This window comes from Zingiber officinale, chromosome 9A (assembly GCF_018446385.1).
Source record: "Zingiber officinale cultivar Zhangliang chromosome 9A, Zo_v1.1, whole genome shotgun sequence".
Lineage (NCBI taxonomy): Eukaryota > Viridiplantae > Streptophyta > Magnoliopsida > Zingiberales > Zingiberaceae > Zingiber > Zingiber officinale.
This window is the reverse complement of record NC_056002.1, coordinates 15,343,307-15,359,343: the sequence shown is the minus strand read 5'-3', so window position 1 is coordinate 15,359,343 and position 16,037 is coordinate 15,343,307. Positions and strand designations below refer to the sequence as shown.

Below are 16,037 nucleotides of genomic sequence, written 5' to 3'. Positions count from 1 at the left end.
AAAATATCAATTAAATATTAAAACAGTAAAAAATATTTAAAATAAAAATATCAAAATATAAATTTAATTTATTAAAATTTTTATAAAAAATTTAAATTTTTTAGAATTTTAAGATAAAATTTAAAATAGTAAAAATAAATTCAGAATATCATTTAATAAAATTTACTAATTTTTAAAATTTTAAATATATTTTTTATATTTTATTGAGATAATTTATTATGATTTATGAAAGTCATTTCAAAATATTACACTTGCGGGAATTGTTTGAATTATTTAAATTATAATATTAATTTTACACAGGACACGCCCGTGACACGTGCTCACGATGCCTCTAGCGGCACCGAAAGCCCCTAACAACGCTTTCAACAGCGCCGAAAACATCTTGCTACGCTACGGCTCCACCAGAAGTGTCACATCATGATGCCTCCAATGCCTATGACTCCTTTGGCTCCCGCGACTCCTCTGGCGACACCGGAGGCATCCGACGACACCTTCGGCGACACCGAAAGCATCTGGCGACGCCTCTGGTGGCATCGAAAACGGCTGATGACGCCTCCGATGACACATTCAGGACAGCCTTCTACTCGAGATGCACACTCGAAACAGCCGCGCTTAGGGTGCCAGTTTCGCTTCCCCAACGAAACGATAAAAACCATCTGTGCCACCTGACATGAAACAACATTTCAATCGCTACTCTAGAGAATAAAATTTCTCCCATTTAAAGAGACGTCGCTTGAGTATCGTGATTTATCTCTCTTTTATATGTCTTGGGACGAACATGAAGAGATATTTGGGATGAATGCATCAGCTTTTGCCAGAACAATGAATTACCTCTTTAGAGTATGATCAACAATAAATGCGGATACATGTTCTCAGAAAACAAAAAAAAAAAAAAAACTCTCATTCTCTATTTACTTAGTGGCCGACTATAAAACGACTCCGTAGTTAATCTCCCTTCACATAACTTGAAGATGAATTGTGAGGGACACATGAGGCAAACATAATTAATTTTTTTTACTATAATGATTAACAATGAATCCTTATTAAGTTATTCAGGTTTCAAAGTGTTTTTCCAACAAAATGTGTCAGTCACAGCTAAAAGAGAGTACAAAATCAAGGAAAGAAAGAACAAACTTGCTTCAGTTATTTCCTTTGACAGCAAAGAAAGGCAAGCCAAATCAATGGAACATACATGAAACAAACGTCCATGGTTGATGCTGCTGCATCTCTTCATAGTTAGACAGCTCAACTTTCGCAGCAGGTGCTCCCCAAACATCTGCGCAGGCGAAGTATTACGATATTCTCAATGTAGATCATGCTTTTATTCCATGACTCCCAAGCTATTAACTTAGCAGTTCTATTAGAAACGCAATCCTCAAAATGAATGCTATGTAATGCTGCATCAATTGATCTCCTCTTTCTCTTCTAAGAATAAGTAATCAGTTCGCTCAAGCAATTCAAGGTTCTACTTCCCTTGCTTTCGAGGAAACTAGAACCTCTGTTCTTTTTGACAAACATTTCATCCATCAGCCTCCTCACTCGCACCACATCATTCCACTTGCCCCCCAGAGCATACAAATCCGATATAAGAGTATACACCCCACCATCCTCATCAGGAATTGCCATGCATAACACCTTCTCCAACCCCTTCTCAGCAATCTCAAAATTCTTATGTTTCATACAAGCTGCCAAGAAGCTAGTCCATATGACAATGTTGGGTTCTACTTTCATGTTCTCAATGATCTTATATGCTTCCTCTAGTCTCCCAGCCTTGGCATAAAGGTCGACCATGCATCCGTAGTGCTGAATTCCCGGCTCATATCCGAATTCTTTAACCATGCTGACATAGTAGCTCTGGCCCTCCTCAATCAATCCAGCATGGCAGCATGCATTGAGAACCCCTGTGAATGTGATCTCATTGGGTCGAACACCTAGTCCAATCATCTTCTCAAAGAATGCCACTGCATCCTTGCCATGGCCATGCATGGCCAATCCACAAATCATTACAGTCCAATGCATCACATTCCTCTCGGGAATTCTCTCAAACACGTAAAATGCCTTCCTCAAGCAGCCCGACTTGGCATACATGTCAACGAGGGCAGTACCAAGCTGATCATTGATGCCCATCCCATTCCTCACAAGGTAAGCATGGATGGATTTTCCGATTAGCGGCAGTGAGCCGGAGCGGGAGCAAGCGGCGAGCATCGTGACGAGCATGAGGGGATCAAGCTTCAATTGGGTGTCATTCATCATGTCGCGGAAGAGGGTAAGGCCTATGGCGGTCAGGCCCCTGTCCATGTAGGCGCCGATCATGGTGGACCAAGTGGCGATATCCTTCTCGGGCATGCCATTGAAGTGGGCGCGAGTGGAGGAGAGATCTCCGGAGCGGGCTAGGCAGGAGAGCATGGTGTTCTCGGTGACAAGGTTTCGGTGGGGCATCTCGTCGAACAGGATGCGAGCGGAGGAGGGGGAGGAGGCGAGGGAATAGGAATGGAGGAGGGCGGAGGCGACGTAGACGTGGGAGGACAGGTTGGTCTTGAGCAGGTAGGCGTGGAGGTGGGGGAGGAGAGCGGGATCATGGGAACAGGCCTTGAGGGCGAAGACGGCGGCGTGGGTGTCGAAGCGGTCCTCGTGCGGAGGGCGGCGGAGGATGCGGAGCTTGAAGAGGCAGATGGCTTCGCGGGGCGAGGAGGCGCGGCGGATCGCGGAGGCAGAGGCGGAGGCGGCGGAGGCGACGGCGGAGGGCGAGAAGAAGACGTGGGAGATGGGGGCGAGGAGGCACTGGTTGGGCATTAGGCGGGTCGCCGGAATCGAACCGGATAGGTCGGTTTATTTTCGGGGCATATCATGAAAATTTTGTACTTAGAGGAAAAAATAGCCAAATATTTAGAGTGATTAGAAGGAAAATGCCTTAATTAACAAAAAAAAAACACTACAATATTTGAAAATTAATTTTGTTTACTTCCAATTAATATGTATTTTTTAAAAAATAACTTATAAAATAATCCTTAAAATTTTTTATTTGTTAAAATTATTTTTTGGTAGGAATACGATTATTTTCTTTCTTGATGGTTCGCTTAAATAGAAATATAATAAATAAAATTTTCTCTAAAGATAACTTGTAGTAAAATGGCAAGTATTCCTGCTTATCATGTGGAATTGTGGATGGCCCTAGGCAAATCCAGTTTGCAACCAACCAAAGTCATAACCAACTCATCAAATTCATGAGAAATTGAATATTTATTTCTACAAATTGATTGCTTTTGCAAGATCTTGTATACTTTAATGAATTGCCCGTGGAATCATACACAATATCGAAAACCTCGAGGGAGAAACAATTTCGAAAAATGAACACTAAATATAAGTGCAAGCAATTGTACAACCATGACAACAATGCAAGGATACAAGCTCGATCTAACTTGAAAGTGTTATCTACAATTTAAAGGTTGTAAAATTCTACATTATATTCGTTCCAAGATACTTCCTAGGCATGGTGTTGATCTTCAAACCCTAACTCTTATCCCAAGGCATTCCTCACATAGTCGCCAGGAAGCAGTTTCGGTTTATATTCAAATAACTTCAGCAAGCACTTTGGCTGATTTTCAGTTCTGATTTCTGAATACTCAAAACATGTTTATTCCTTTTTTACTGGAGAAAAATAGTGAACAATGCTAGAACCCTTTCTAGATGTATTTGTACGCTTCAGTGGCCGAATCCATTCTCTGACTTCTCTCTGGATCTCAATAGGTAACTCGTCTAAGACAGACGGATCGATATCTTCCACATTAAAACCCCATGAATCATAACCATTCTGAATCTGGCTGTGCCGATCATCTTTGTTCATGCTAACCTCTGTGGATGCTCCTTTCTCTGTCATTTGCTCGGACTATAAGTGTTTATAGGACTTACAAAAGTAAAAGCATTCAAAATGATGCAATAATCAGAAAAACAGTATCAGTTTAGAAACTGTCGCCTTACCAGAACATGATGGCGACAATGCTGTATCATGATTGGATGTTTCATCGGCTTGGCTGGTCGTAGGAAAAGAGGAATTACTGCCTTGGAAGAACTTTAAGATAGAGGATTTTCCCTGGCAATCCAACAGGCAGGTTGAGGAATCAAATTGTCAGGCAAAACTCATAAGAACAATGCAACCTGCAAAAAAGTGTCAAGACTCCTATGCAATCACACAGAGTAATGGTATAAGTGTCTCCTTGAAGAAATCATTCGTTTAAGAACAATGCTGATAAACACAAATGGGTATGACAGCAAACACATCTCATCTTTATCTTTCTGACCACTGTAATTGTATATGCCAAGTGAGTAGGCTACTAAATTTCAAGGTGAGAATACTTTTTTCTTCCTAACTCATGCTGCAAAGTTTTATGATGTGGTATACTTGAGCCAGTAGGATACCAAATTTCTAGGTGAGAATACTAAGTTCTTTCTAAGTCATGCCACACAGTTAGGAGGAGTCTATTTGAAGAAATCATCCACTTAAGAAGAGTGATGAGAAACATGAATGACTGACAGTAGATATACCACATCTTTTATCTTTCTGACAGCTGTAATGGTTCTCTTTTGTGTCTGATCTAGAAGTTTGTTGTTGATATCACTTCTAGTAGCTTCAGAAGCAAGGTCCCTTGGTCTAACGTCATGGTTCACCATTTCAAAATCTTCGCGTTGTAGATCCGCATCTGTACACACCACACATCATGAGCATGATGGCGAGAAGAAAAGCAAGAGAAGAGTATGACATTAAAGATTGAACATGACCTGCAGAAGACAAGACAAGATCTTGTTTAGGAGACCCATTAGGATCATCTGATATCATGGAGGAGCAATCTTTGCCTTGGAGAAACTTCAGAATTGACCTTGTTCCCTAAGAAACATGAAGAAGCTTTCTGAATCCTACTATGCATGTCCGTTACTACAAGTTATGATCACCTAAATCTAGTATGCACTGTTAGACTTCATCTTTGAAGCTGCACTAGTGACACGAAACATTGTGAATGTCGATCCTAACCCCAAACAAAGGTGGAGGGGTGAACTAGTACACATGGTTTATGATTAAAAAATTCCCTATATAAGCAAAAAAAAAAAAAAGCTTTTTTCTAGTTGAGTTGAGTAGTAAAATATTTCTACTTTGACTTGAGCTGATCATATGGATTGGTTTCTATTATATGTATATATATTATAGGTGTTATTGTCTCAGTATTAACAAATATCTTACCTCAATTGATGTTACCTTCATGGAAGACACACCTTATTTTCCATCCTCACCGATTCTGACTCATCAAAAGGAGGAGGATTTGTTGGTGTATTCTATCACACCCTCCACACCTGTCCCGGAATCGGCTCCCGTCAAGCCTTCTATTATTCAAGTCTACTCCAGGCGTCACCCTCTAGATTTATGTCCTACACCTACGACCTCGTCATCAGATCTAGTCCCGAACGATGATCTTCCTATTGCATTATGCAAAGGTAAACAACAGTGTACTTATCCTATCACTTCTTTTGTTTCTTATAACGGCTTGTCATCTTCCTCTTGTTCTTTTATAGCTTCACTTGATTCTGTCTCTATTCCTAAGAATGTGCATAAGGTCATATCTAATCCTAGTTGGAAAGAAGCAATGATAGAGGAGATGAACGCTTTAGATGATAATAGCACTTGGGACTTGGTTGATCTACCTTTAGAGAAATGGGCTATTGGATACAAATGGGTATTCACAGTTAAAGTAAATCCGAATGGGTCAGTTGCTAGATTAAAAGCACGTCTTGTCGATAAAGGCTATGCTTAGATTTATGGAGTGGACTATTCTGACACTTTTTCTCCTATTGCAAAGTTAACATATGTTCGATTGTTTATTGCAATGGCTGCATCAACTTGATATTAAGAATGTTTTTCGTCATGGTGATCTTCAGGAGAATGTGTATATGGAGCAATCTCCTGGTTTTGTTGCTCAGGAGGAGTCAGGGCGAGTTTGTTGTCTTCGAAAATCTTTGTATGGTTTGAAACATATTCCTCGTGCTTGGTTTGGAAAATTTAGCCAAATTATTGAAAAATTTGGTATGATGAAAAGCAAGTCTGATCATTCTATGTTCTACAAGCAGCCAAGAGCTGGTATCATTCTATTAGTTGTATATGTAAATGATATTGTTATCACTGAAATGATACTACGGGAATCTTATCTCTTCAATCTTTTATTCATACTCAATTTCATACGAAAGACTTGGGGGTGCTAAAGTATTTCTTGGGTGTTGAAGTTATAAGGAGTAAAAAAGGTATATTTCTATCTCAGAGAAAATACATCCTTGACTTACTAACTGAAACAGGAAAATTAGGGGCAAACCCTTGTAGTACTCCAATGACTCAGAACATGTGTCTCAAAGGAGATGGAAAACTATTTGAGCATCCTCAGAAATATCGAAGGTTGGTTGGGCAGATAAATTACCTTACCGTGACTCGTCCAGATATTACATATTGAGTCAGTGTTGTTAGTCAGTTTATGTCATCTCCAACCGTTCATCATTGATAGCATTAGAGGAAATTTTATGTAATTTGAAGGGAGCACTCGGACAGGGTATCGTATATAAATATCATGAGCACACTCATATTATGTTTTTCAAATGTAGATGGGGCAGGTTCTAAAATGGTTTATTTCAGGTTATTGTAACTTTGTCGGGGGAAACTTAGTCTCATGGAGAAGTAAAAAGCAAAACGTTGTGTCACGATCCATTGCAGAGTCAGAATATAGGGTCATGGCACAGTCTGTGTGCAAGATAATACGGATATATCAACTCTTGATTGAAGTAGGACTTAAAATTTCAGTGCTAGCTAAATTGTGGTATGATAACCAAGCTGCTCTTCATATTGTATCGAATCCTGTGTTTCATGAGCGAACCAGGTACATTGAAATTGATTGTCATTTTGTTCGTGAGAAAATTCAACAAAACTTGATTTCTACCGGATATGTGAAGACTGGAAAACAACTTGGGGACATATTCACAAAAGCTTTAAATGGGGTTCAAGTTGATTATTTTTATAACAAGTTGGGTATGATTAATATTTATGCTCCAACTTGAGGGGGAGCATTATATATATATATATATATATATATATATATATATATATATAATTTAGTTACCATAACTGTATATATTAGTTACTATAGTATTGATACAAATTAGTTAATAGATATATGTTAATTAGGTTAATTTGTCAATTAGCCTAATTATAATTTTCTAAAATTAGATCGTATATAAATATGTCTCACTTTTCAATAAAGAGATATACTTTTTATCTCATCTTTTCAGTTTCCATTTGTTTCAGATCTACTTCGACATTACTAATTTCCTTAACAAAATATCGAGAATAGTCATCAACATATTATTCCTTTTTTGTGTGCAAACAAGAAAAACATATTACCTTATAGCAGATAAAATCCAAACAATTAATGGATAATATTCATAGGTTTTATGTTGAATATAATTTGGATCCAAAATTTAATCAGTTTCCTCAACCTAACCTAAGATTGTAATAAATAAATAAAAATTCAACTAGAGATAACGCATTTCAAAACCCATCATCAAACCTAGATCTGTTAACAAAAGAAGGGAAATCTGAAGTGAAAATGAAGAAAAATGAATGAAAATGTGTTCATATGAGAATCAACTGCACCAGTTCAGCAGTTCTACATGAAATGCATATAGAAGCTGACATCTTACTTGCGGCACATCAGTTATTTTGCTTGCTGCAATAGAAAGCGACGTTACTCCCCATCCAATGTGTTGGGAACCCAAAAAATCACGAAGACCAGAATCAAATAATCGCATAGCATCTTCTTTGAGTTTTGAAGTTCCATAACGCAAGGGACAAGATTTTGAAGGAAATTTCCTTTGGGGTTCCATGTCATTTTCCTATGAAGCATACAACATATAGCATATCTAGAGAACTGTTTTCAGAGAAGCAAGTATAGATGCTTATTGTGCAAAATACAATGTACAAGGACAATCAAGTAAATGATTCAATAATGTACCTTAAATGCTCTGGCATGTAAGGTCAATGTATGTGCAACACGTTTGTTCTGATCCAAGTCACACTGTATACGCTCATTTAGTTCTTCACACAATTGATTGACCCAGTTCTCAACCTAAGTCGGTTCAAGATTGAAAAAAGAAAGGGGAAGTTAGAAACAGCTAAAACCTATCTGGAATATCAAGCACTGCAACCAAAATAAAATGTTAAATAGCAAACCAGACAAGGAAGTGTGGTAAATCAGATTCATATTACACCATTATTTATAGATGCAAGTAGAATGATATAGAGATTGCTTGAATAAATTAAGACAATAGTTTGTTATGTTATAATAAGACAGGTTGAAAAAAACTAAAAGAAGATTGAAAAAATGGAAGAAACAAGAAGGATGTGCTCGTTCCAAAAGGCCATCCTTATGAGGCTTGCTGACAAACAATTCACAGTGAAGAAAGTGAAACTTGATACTCACTATTCATTAAGGACAAAACTGGGTAGCACAGCATCACAAACATATATAAAAACGCATAATTGCAAAACTACAATTAAATGCAAGTAAGAGATATCATGGATCCCAACTATTTGGTATTAGTCATAGCTTCGGGAGTAGTAGACATAAGATACATATCAGACAAGGTCTGGCAAAATTCTAAGATCGTAAAATGAGACCTTGAATCCATGATCATAAATTTGAATATGAATCAAAATTAGCATATTTATGATTAAAAAATGAAACATGTCTTTGCATGTGTTGAAAGGAGTACTGGATCGATATATTCCCATGTATGGAGAGATGTAAAACCTTGTGATAAATTCAAATAACATTCTTAAGTAAGCATGTAAATGGAGAATGACTTGCAACAAATCCTACCTCAATGAGTAAAAATTTCTTCTCATCCCTGGTAGACTAGGAAATCATAAACTGAAAAAATATCCTACAGCCATATTGTTTCAATCAGGAAGGGGCCCTGGATAGTCGAAACTTGAAACATATGGATTATGGCACTATACAACAAACTAAGTCAAACTTCTAGTGGATTGAATACATACAGTTAACAAATGGCATTTCAAAAGATCCAAGAAGATACATACAGAAGCAATAGTCTTCAATGCTTGTGGACCTGGAAATGTCTTTCCGCAACCATGGCTTTTAGGCAGAAGGCGGTCCTCAACAGCATCTCCACTAATACCTCTCGAGATGTTCCACAACCATGTGCTGTGATTTAAAGGACATGGTAGTTAGAAAGAAGTTTGCTAGATTATGCAAACATAATTTTGGAAAAGATGATAAATAGTATGATGACCAAAGTATGAAAGTAAGAGAGGGATAAATAGCATGATGGCCAAGATACGAAAGTAAGGGACGTAGTTATGTAAATAGTTGGAAATATCAGTAGGAAAGTGAACAGCAGTTGAAGAATGGCTTAGAATTTTCGCAAATCAGGATACCCAGACATGCAGGAATGCAGTGTGTCCATTCTTCCAAATGGAACGGAACATAAAAGCCAGAAGTAGCCATCATGTTAGAATCAAGGTCTGACATATAGTTATGGTGTCGAGTATGGCTGGTTAGCTAAACAAAGCTTGCAGTTTTGTCAGTGTTCAGGAACCAAAGAAGGCCTGCTCGAGGTACTCTGCATCTTGGCCACTCAGTTTCAGGTGATACATGACAGTATTTAAAAGTTAAAACCATGGTTACAATAAATTAAAAGTGAATAGTGGTTGCTATTGTACCCTGTATTAATACCATAGTGCTCTTGCAACTTCTCCTGACTAAACTGTAGCAAATCACCAACAGTCTTCACTCCAAGATCTATTTGTAGGGAGCTTCCAAGCTTTCCACCAAGTTGTTTCCTGAGATATAGTATCATTTCAGTGAAGCATTACTGAACAAGAAACAACAGCAACTGCTACAACAATAACAAAGCAGAAGTTGTCAGAGAATCTGAAAATCTGAATATGAGAACACTAACATCGGAAAGAAGTTTCGAAAGTGAGATCATAACTACTTATACATAAGATCATTACATTTTCTTCACCGGCAAGGATGCTAGTAGATCCTTAACTGAAGAGGATGGTACAACAGTCTGTTGTGCAGGCTTATGCATAGGACTAGCAAGTTTTGCTAACATCTGCAATAAGGATTGCCCATAAGTTCATAAGTTAGAAAATATAATGGTTATTATGCTTCTAACTTGAGTTGAAAGCCCCAAGATGTAACTTGATGTTACATCCAAACTGGAGGCTTCAAAGGAATATATCAACAAGTGATTTTATGCCAGAAATTATGTTGGGTAGAGATACGAAAGTGCAGATAAAGAACACCCGGATCTCATTCTATTCTCCTATGACCACCTTGTTGTGTGCAATGCCAGCAGAACATGTGAATGTTGTTTCCTTCAAAACTTCAGTACGAAGTTGTGCCACAATAATACAACCACAAGCTAAAAGTTTGTCCTGACGGTCAGCTTCACTTCGACAGAGCCACTCTTTGACATTCTTTTCCCTTTCATCACCGTCCTGAACAACACAAAAGATCTATATCACTTTCAGGACAGATGATCGTTTTAAAAAGTAGAAAAATAAAATATGTTTTTTTTGTCCTACCAAATCGTAATAAAAAATGTTAACCTAAGTATAGTACAGACAAAAATCAGGGACTGCTACATAAGGACACACGCAAGCACAATATGAACACATGAGTCATGTCTTTGATAAAAAGTCAGCAATATGTGCTGAGGACTAAGGGGCACTCAAATATTCTTGTTTTGCACAGAAGTGATATTGGATGCATATGAATTGGTCGGCATGTTACATCTGTACTTTAAGAAACTAATTTTTATCTCAAATATCATAGAATAAAATTGGTAACCCCAGAATCTATGATAAAAATAGAGGGGGAAAAAAGGTACACTAGTATGTAGTATCTTACAACATTAAAACCTAATACGTGTGACCTCAGAGTCTCTTCATTAATTGTGTCTAGCATCTCCGGTGGTGTTTCTGATAGCATCGTTTCAGCAGCATCAGTAAGATCCAGATAAACTTCATCAATTGATGCTCGCTCACATCGCCCTTTGGTCGAAAGTATGGAAACAACCTACAGGTTCAGAATCCCCTCCAACATCAACTTTGGTTAACCGCAAAAGAAGTGCAGGATTTTTTTACTCATTTATCAATACTACATATAACAAGATTAAGTCTATCATGTGGTGAACAAACCTCAGAGCCAGCATCTCTGTACAGATTTAAATCAGCTTTACCACGTGCAACAGGAACTTGAATTAATTGGATATTTGGGCATACCATTTTGGCCTCATCTCCACGCATAGAACTGAGACCAGTGATATTTAGAACTTCTAAGTAAATAGAGAATAAATTAGAAAAGAAAGTAAACTAACCGCTTCACACCAAATCTTCGAGCTTCATAACCAACTGCGATCAGGGCACCACCTTTCCATGAGTTATACTGTACTACAGCAGCAGGCAAACCCTTCAATTCAGGATTTTTTCGTTGTTCCACTACAACAGCAAAATGTGTTCAATTTTTTTTTATGTTTCATTATTTGGCAAATAAATAAATAAAACCTTCATTATATGTTTGTGTAAACACATTTTCAAGTAAAATGTCACTTTTTTCATGAATTTATAGAATCAAATACAAAAAAGTAAAATTATGTTTAAAAGTTTGCATAAAATAGTTTGTGTTTGATTGATATGTATTAATGCTAAATGCTCAATTCAAACTGGAAAAATATTTACTTTTAGAGGGGGTATATATATATATATATATAACAGATGATATGTGTAATGTGTAAAAATCAATATTGCTTAACAAGAAAACCGTAAATATACATTTCATTTGTTCACAGAGAATGTTTGGCAACTTCTTAACATGCTTTGTTCAGTGTTGATGATTCTTCATGGACTTAAAAAAGTTGTACTTAATTATTTCATGTTTGGTTAATAAATTCAACGGTAAAAAGGTGTTCAAGTTAAATTGTGTCATCCTAAATGAAGAAAAAAAAAATGTTTCTTGAGCCAGGCACCGAGGTGGTTGTTTGCCACTTGGTTTACTTACAACCCCTAATAGAAATCCTCGTTTTATGCAAGATAATTAATTATGGATATATAGAAAGGTATAGCTACTACAGAAATTTAGTAACAGAGGATCCGTTAGGAATTTATATGGAGATAAAACTGAAACAGAGATAAAGCATACTGACGCAATCACTAGGAAAATTTGCTTAAACAAAAGATAATTAGTTAAAAACATAAAACAATAATAATAATAATAATAAATGAATGAATGAATAACACACGCCAAGCTTAGCATTCTGGCAATCATTTTTCTTATTATGTAAATTGAGATTGTTAACTAGAGCTATAGCCAACAATTCACATTGTTATCATACTACAAATTATCTTCACTTGGTAGGAATCTATCAGGTTAGCGGAGTAACATACACAGGATGAGCAAAGACACAAACTTCGTTTCGGATAGTAAATCCAGAATTCACAGTTGAAAAAATAGAAAGCAGAAATCCATTCTCATATCTCCCATTAAAAACTGTTTTTTTCCCCCACAAAACTGTGAGCGCGTATGGTCGATTGACGTCGTGTGAAAGTATAACTCTTATTCCGAGATAAGACGGAAGATTTCAAAGAGGGCAAGAAAATTGGAGCCTTTTGCATCAGGTTAGGGCTTTTCAAAGAGTAGGAGACGATGAGAGACCTTGGACGTAGAAGCAGTCCATGTCGACGTGAGCGATCACGCGCGCGTTCTGGGGCTCCGGACGCGCGATTGGCATCCTTGCTTCTCCCTAGATCGATCACGCATCGAGTGGCAATGGCATCCTCATCTTCCCCTTCCTGCAATCCTCCAACCTTTCCCTCCCTAAACCCCAAGAGAGAATTCAGTTTTACCCCCACATAGTTTTATTCCTTTTTAAAATCACCTTAAAGTTTGCAAATTTACTATTTACGCCTACAATAATTTTTCCCCAAAAAAAGTCAAACACCTATCATGTCACAATTCACAAATCCCCCGAAGCAGAAACAGAACCAGAGGATGTTCCAGTTGACTCAGAACTCGTGCTCCTGCCTCGTAGTAGTCAACTCAGATAACGGAGCCGGGCCGTAAGTAGGCACCGGCATCGCCGGAGGGAGCTCCGGCCAAGGAGAATCAAAGTTGAGCACGTTAATGGCCTGTTTCATCGACGGCCGTAGCTTTGGATCAGGATGAGCACACCATAACCCCACGACCATCAAGCACTCCATTTGTTTTTGATCAAATTCGCCCTTTAGATTCTCATCCGCCGCCTCGAGAATCATCTTCCTCCCGTAGAGCTCCCACACACATCGAGCCAGTTCGACCGTGCCGCTCTCCTCCACCATTAATGGTCTTCTACCGCATGCTATCTCCAACGCCACGATCCCGAAGCTGTAGACATCGGATTCCTTACTTGCCTTGCCGGTGTAGAAGTACTCCGGCGCCATGTAGCCTATCGTGCCGGCCAACACCGTCATCGTTTGCGGACCGCCGTGGTGGTCAAGGAGCCTGGCGAGCCCGAAGTCCCCAAGTTTGGCACTGAACGTCGAGTCCAACATGACGTTGCTCGGCTTGACGTCTCGGTGCACCACGCACTGCTCCCACTCCTCGTGGAGATAGAACAGAGCCGACGCCAAGCCCAGCGCGACCCTGTGCCGCACTCCCCAGTCCAACGTCTTCGCGGCGCCGCCATGGAGGTAGGAATCGAGGCTGCCGTTGGGCACCAGCTCGTAGACCAGGAGGAGTTCTTGGCGGTCGTGGCACCAGCCTACGAGCTGCACCAGGTTGCGGTGGCGAAGCCGGCTTATGATCTTGACCTCCGACATGTACTCCTTCCTCCCCTGTTTCGAGCCCTTGGAGACCTTTTTGATGGCAACCTCGAGCTTGGGATCTTTCAACACTCCCCTGTAGACCGACCCGAAGCCTCCTTCGCCGAGCTTCCCTTCGTCGGAGAAGTCTCTGGTGGCGCGGACGAGTTCCGGGTATGCGAATCTCTTCGGTCCTCTCTCTCTTTCGAACTCATCATCCATTGCTTCATCGAAGATCCAGTCATCTTCTTCATCTTTTCCGTTCGTCCTCTGCCTACGTTTAAAGAACCATAGCGCGCCCGAAGCTGCCACCAAGAAGACTAGTACTGCTCCGCCAACGACGAAACAGGTGAGCAACGAAGTCTTGCCCTTCTTTCTTGGCTGCAAAGTCGAATCGAACGACCATGAATGAATAGTGTGCGTTTCAACTCCCGAACCACCGGTTGCCGCCGAGAAGCCAATGACTACTTCTTCCGGCAGGACTTTTCTCAAGTCGATGGTATCGCTGAGTACCAAAACAGCATCACTGAGCTCTCGATCATCCTCGGACGAGAGGAACACACTTAAATTATGGCTGGTGCCATTGTAAATGACCCACGCGACCATATCGGCAACGGAATCGTTGCTCCACGCCGCTGTCTTGGTCGAGTTCAACGAGTTGACGTCGATCCCGACATGTCTGTAAGGTGGATCGCCGTACTCCTTGTTCTGAAAAGTATCGAACTCCACCCCCACCGTGGAGTGTGGAGGAGGAGGAGGGGGAACAACGTTGCTGAAGAGGCCGAGGCCCCTGCCGTTCGAATCGACAGGGACCAAGTACGGCGGCGCCGACAGGAAGAAAGCTAGGCCGTCGCCGGGTTCCCTGATAGCTGGGTTGATCAGCTCGGCGATGCTGAAGACGAAGCGGGTGGTAAAATCCGTGAGTTGGCCGGTTTGCGCGTCCCATAAGAGGAGGAGCTCCTTGTAGTAGCTCGCTCTCCCCACGCTGTCGGTGTTTAGCTCACTGCCGGTGTTCTTGGTGAGCTCGATAAAGTTGTTGCTGTTTAGGGCGTCGCCTTGGACGAGGATATCGGATCCATTGCCGACGTTATAGAAGTTGGAGAAGTTGAAGAACAGAGAGCTTGACGAAGGAACAGCGGCTAATAAACAAATTACAACAATGGAGATCATCAAAGTGCTCGATCTACGCATCATTGCAAATCATTAAGATTACAGAGGAGGAGGAAGAAGTAGTTGTGATCAAAAGAGAGGAATTGGATGATGCATAAAAACGGCAAAGCGTGTTCATCTAGCTAGAAGAATTGATCCGTGTGTAAGGGAATCTCCACTATCCGCTTTTTTGGGGATTTTTTTTTTTTTTGTACAACTATGATTCACACCCTATGACGATTTAAATAATTTAAAATATTTTTTAAATTTTTATACTATTTTTAATATAGAAGGGAAGTTTTACGTAATGATAAAATTATTATTATGTGATCAAAAGATCACGGATTCGAATCCTGAAAATAATCTTTTACAAAAAAAATAGAATAAGATTATGTATAATGAATCCTTTTTTAGAACCCCATATGACGAGAACTTTCGTGCATCGAATTATCTTTTTTATCTTATTTTTAATATAGATCTAGATTCAAGTTTAGATGACTCTCTCGAGCTACTTCAATACTATATGAGTGCCCATCAAAATAAAAAATTTCACACCAATTTACTATTAAAAAAAATTCTCAATAAATATTTTAAGTCTCATATTTTTTATTATATATATTTCTCATCTTTTATATATATTTTACATTATATATAATTAATTTTTTATAAAATTTAAATCCCCATAAACAAAAACTAAAAAAATTATTTTAATAAAAAAAATTAAAAAAAAAAAAATGAAGGAGCAGCTCCCTTGTGTAAATTGAGGGAGTTCCTTCCAGTATGCCACTTTGGAATGAAGCTCCCATTGGATGCCTAAACAGATTAAAATCAATAAAATAAGAGGGTAATTCACAATTATAAGTAATCTCGGACGGCCAATTTAAACTATTAAGCATAAAATCAATCAAATATTCAATCCCCACTTAAATGAATTTAATATTTAAAAACATTGCTTATATTTTTTTGATCATTAAAAGACATTGACCGGTGATTA

General features: G+C 39.0%; 4 protein-coding genes and 1 pseudogene across 6 annotated transcripts; all 5 read right to left on the bottom strand.

Annotated features, from left to right (window-relative positions):
- Positions 1 to 328: 328 nt before the first annotated feature.
- Positions 329 to 1,310, bottom strand: LOC122021809. Its single transcript, XM_042579966.1, has 2 exons — positions 1,193 to 1,310; positions 329 to 665 (listed from the first exon to the last, which is right to left on the bottom strand). The coding sequence occupies exons 1-2, from the start codon at positions 1,274 to 1,276 to the stop codon at positions 411 to 413; spliced, it is 339 nt and encodes a 112-aa protein (XP_042435900.1). The 5' UTR covers positions 1,277 to 1,310; the 3' UTR covers positions 329 to 410.
- LOC122021808 (pentatricopeptide repeat-containing protein ELI1, chloroplastic-like) lies at positions 991 to 2,845 on the bottom strand. Its single transcript, XM_042579964.1, has one exon. The coding sequence runs from the start codon at positions 2,791 to 2,793 to the stop codon at positions 1,426 to 1,428; it is 1,368 nt and encodes a 455-aa protein (XP_042435898.1). The 5' UTR covers positions 2,794 to 2,845; the 3' UTR covers positions 991 to 1,425.
- A 493-nt stretch (positions 2,846 to 3,338) lies between these two features.
- LOC122020327 (DNA polymerase eta-like) lies at positions 3,339 to 12,964 on the bottom strand. 3 transcript variants are annotated; one of them, XM_042578211.1, is made up of 14 exons: positions 12,771 to 12,964; positions 11,437 to 11,557; positions 11,258 to 11,369; positions 10,968 to 11,135; positions 10,391 to 10,555; positions 10,064 to 10,167; positions 9,770 to 9,889; positions 9,128 to 9,251; positions 8,040 to 8,153; positions 7,729 to 7,920; positions 4,777 to 4,882; positions 4,543 to 4,697; positions 3,979 to 4,090; positions 3,339 to 3,870 (listed from the first exon to the last, which is right to left on the bottom strand). In XM_042578211.1, exons 1-14 carry the CDS (start codon positions 12,844 to 12,846, stop codon positions 3,635 to 3,637), a joined length of 1,905 nt encoding a protein of 634 aa, XP_042434145.1. In that variant the 5' UTR covers positions 12,847 to 12,964; the 3' UTR covers positions 3,339 to 3,634. The 3 variants fall into 3 exon arrangements, with proteins under 3 accessions (XP_042434145.1, XP_042434146.1, XP_042434147.1); XM_042578212.1 differs by having other exon boundaries at positions 11,437 to 11,504; positions 12,771 to 12,915; XM_042578213.1 differs by lacking the exon at positions 3,339 to 3,870 and having other exon boundaries at positions 4,022 to 4,155.
- Positions 12,965 to 13,120: 156 nt separating this feature from the next.
- LOC122019053 (L-type lectin-domain containing receptor kinase IX.1-like) lies at positions 13,121 to 13,564 on the bottom strand. The gene has a single exon (XM_042576562.1). It carries the CDS (start codon positions 13,562 to 13,564, stop codon positions 13,121 to 13,123), a length of 444 nt encoding a protein of 147 aa, XP_042432496.1.
- On the bottom strand, positions 13,439 to 15,193 carry LOC122020328 (annotated as a pseudogene).
- Positions 15,194 to 16,037: the final 844 nt, after the last annotated feature.

What these genes read in the sequence shown, in the direction of transcription:
- LOC122021809 (XM_042579966.1), bottom strand. Translation starts at nt 1,276, where the DNA reads ATGTTTGGGGAGCACCTGCTGCGAAAGTTGAGCTGTCTAACTATGAAG. An exon ending in ACCATGGACGTTTGTTTCAT is followed by an intron (nt 666 to 1,192) that starts GTATGTTCCATT and finishes GTTTCATGTCAG; the next exon opens with GTGGCACAGATGGTTTTTAT.
- LOC122019053 (XM_042576562.1), bottom strand. Translation starts at nt 13,564, where the DNA reads ATGACGGTGTTGGCCGGCACGATAGGCTACATGGCGCCGGAGTACTTC.
- LOC122020327 (XM_042578211.1), bottom strand. Translation starts at nt 12,846, where the DNA reads ATGCCAATCGCGCGTCCGGAGCCCCAGAACGCGCGCGTGATCGCTCAC. An exon ending in CATTGAAGACTATTGCTTCT is followed by an intron (nt 8,154 to 9,127) that starts GTATGTATCTTC and finishes GAACCGACTTAG; the next exon opens with GTTGAGAACTGGGTCAATCA. An exon ending in TCAGAAAGATAAAAGATGTG is followed by an intron (nt 4,091 to 4,542) that starts GTATATCTACTG and finishes TTGGATTGCCAG; the next exon opens with GGAAAATCCTCTATCTTAAA.
- LOC122021808 (XM_042579964.1), bottom strand. Translation starts at nt 2,793, where the DNA reads ATGCCCAACCAGTGCCTCCTCGCCCCCATCTCCCACGTCTTCTTCTCG.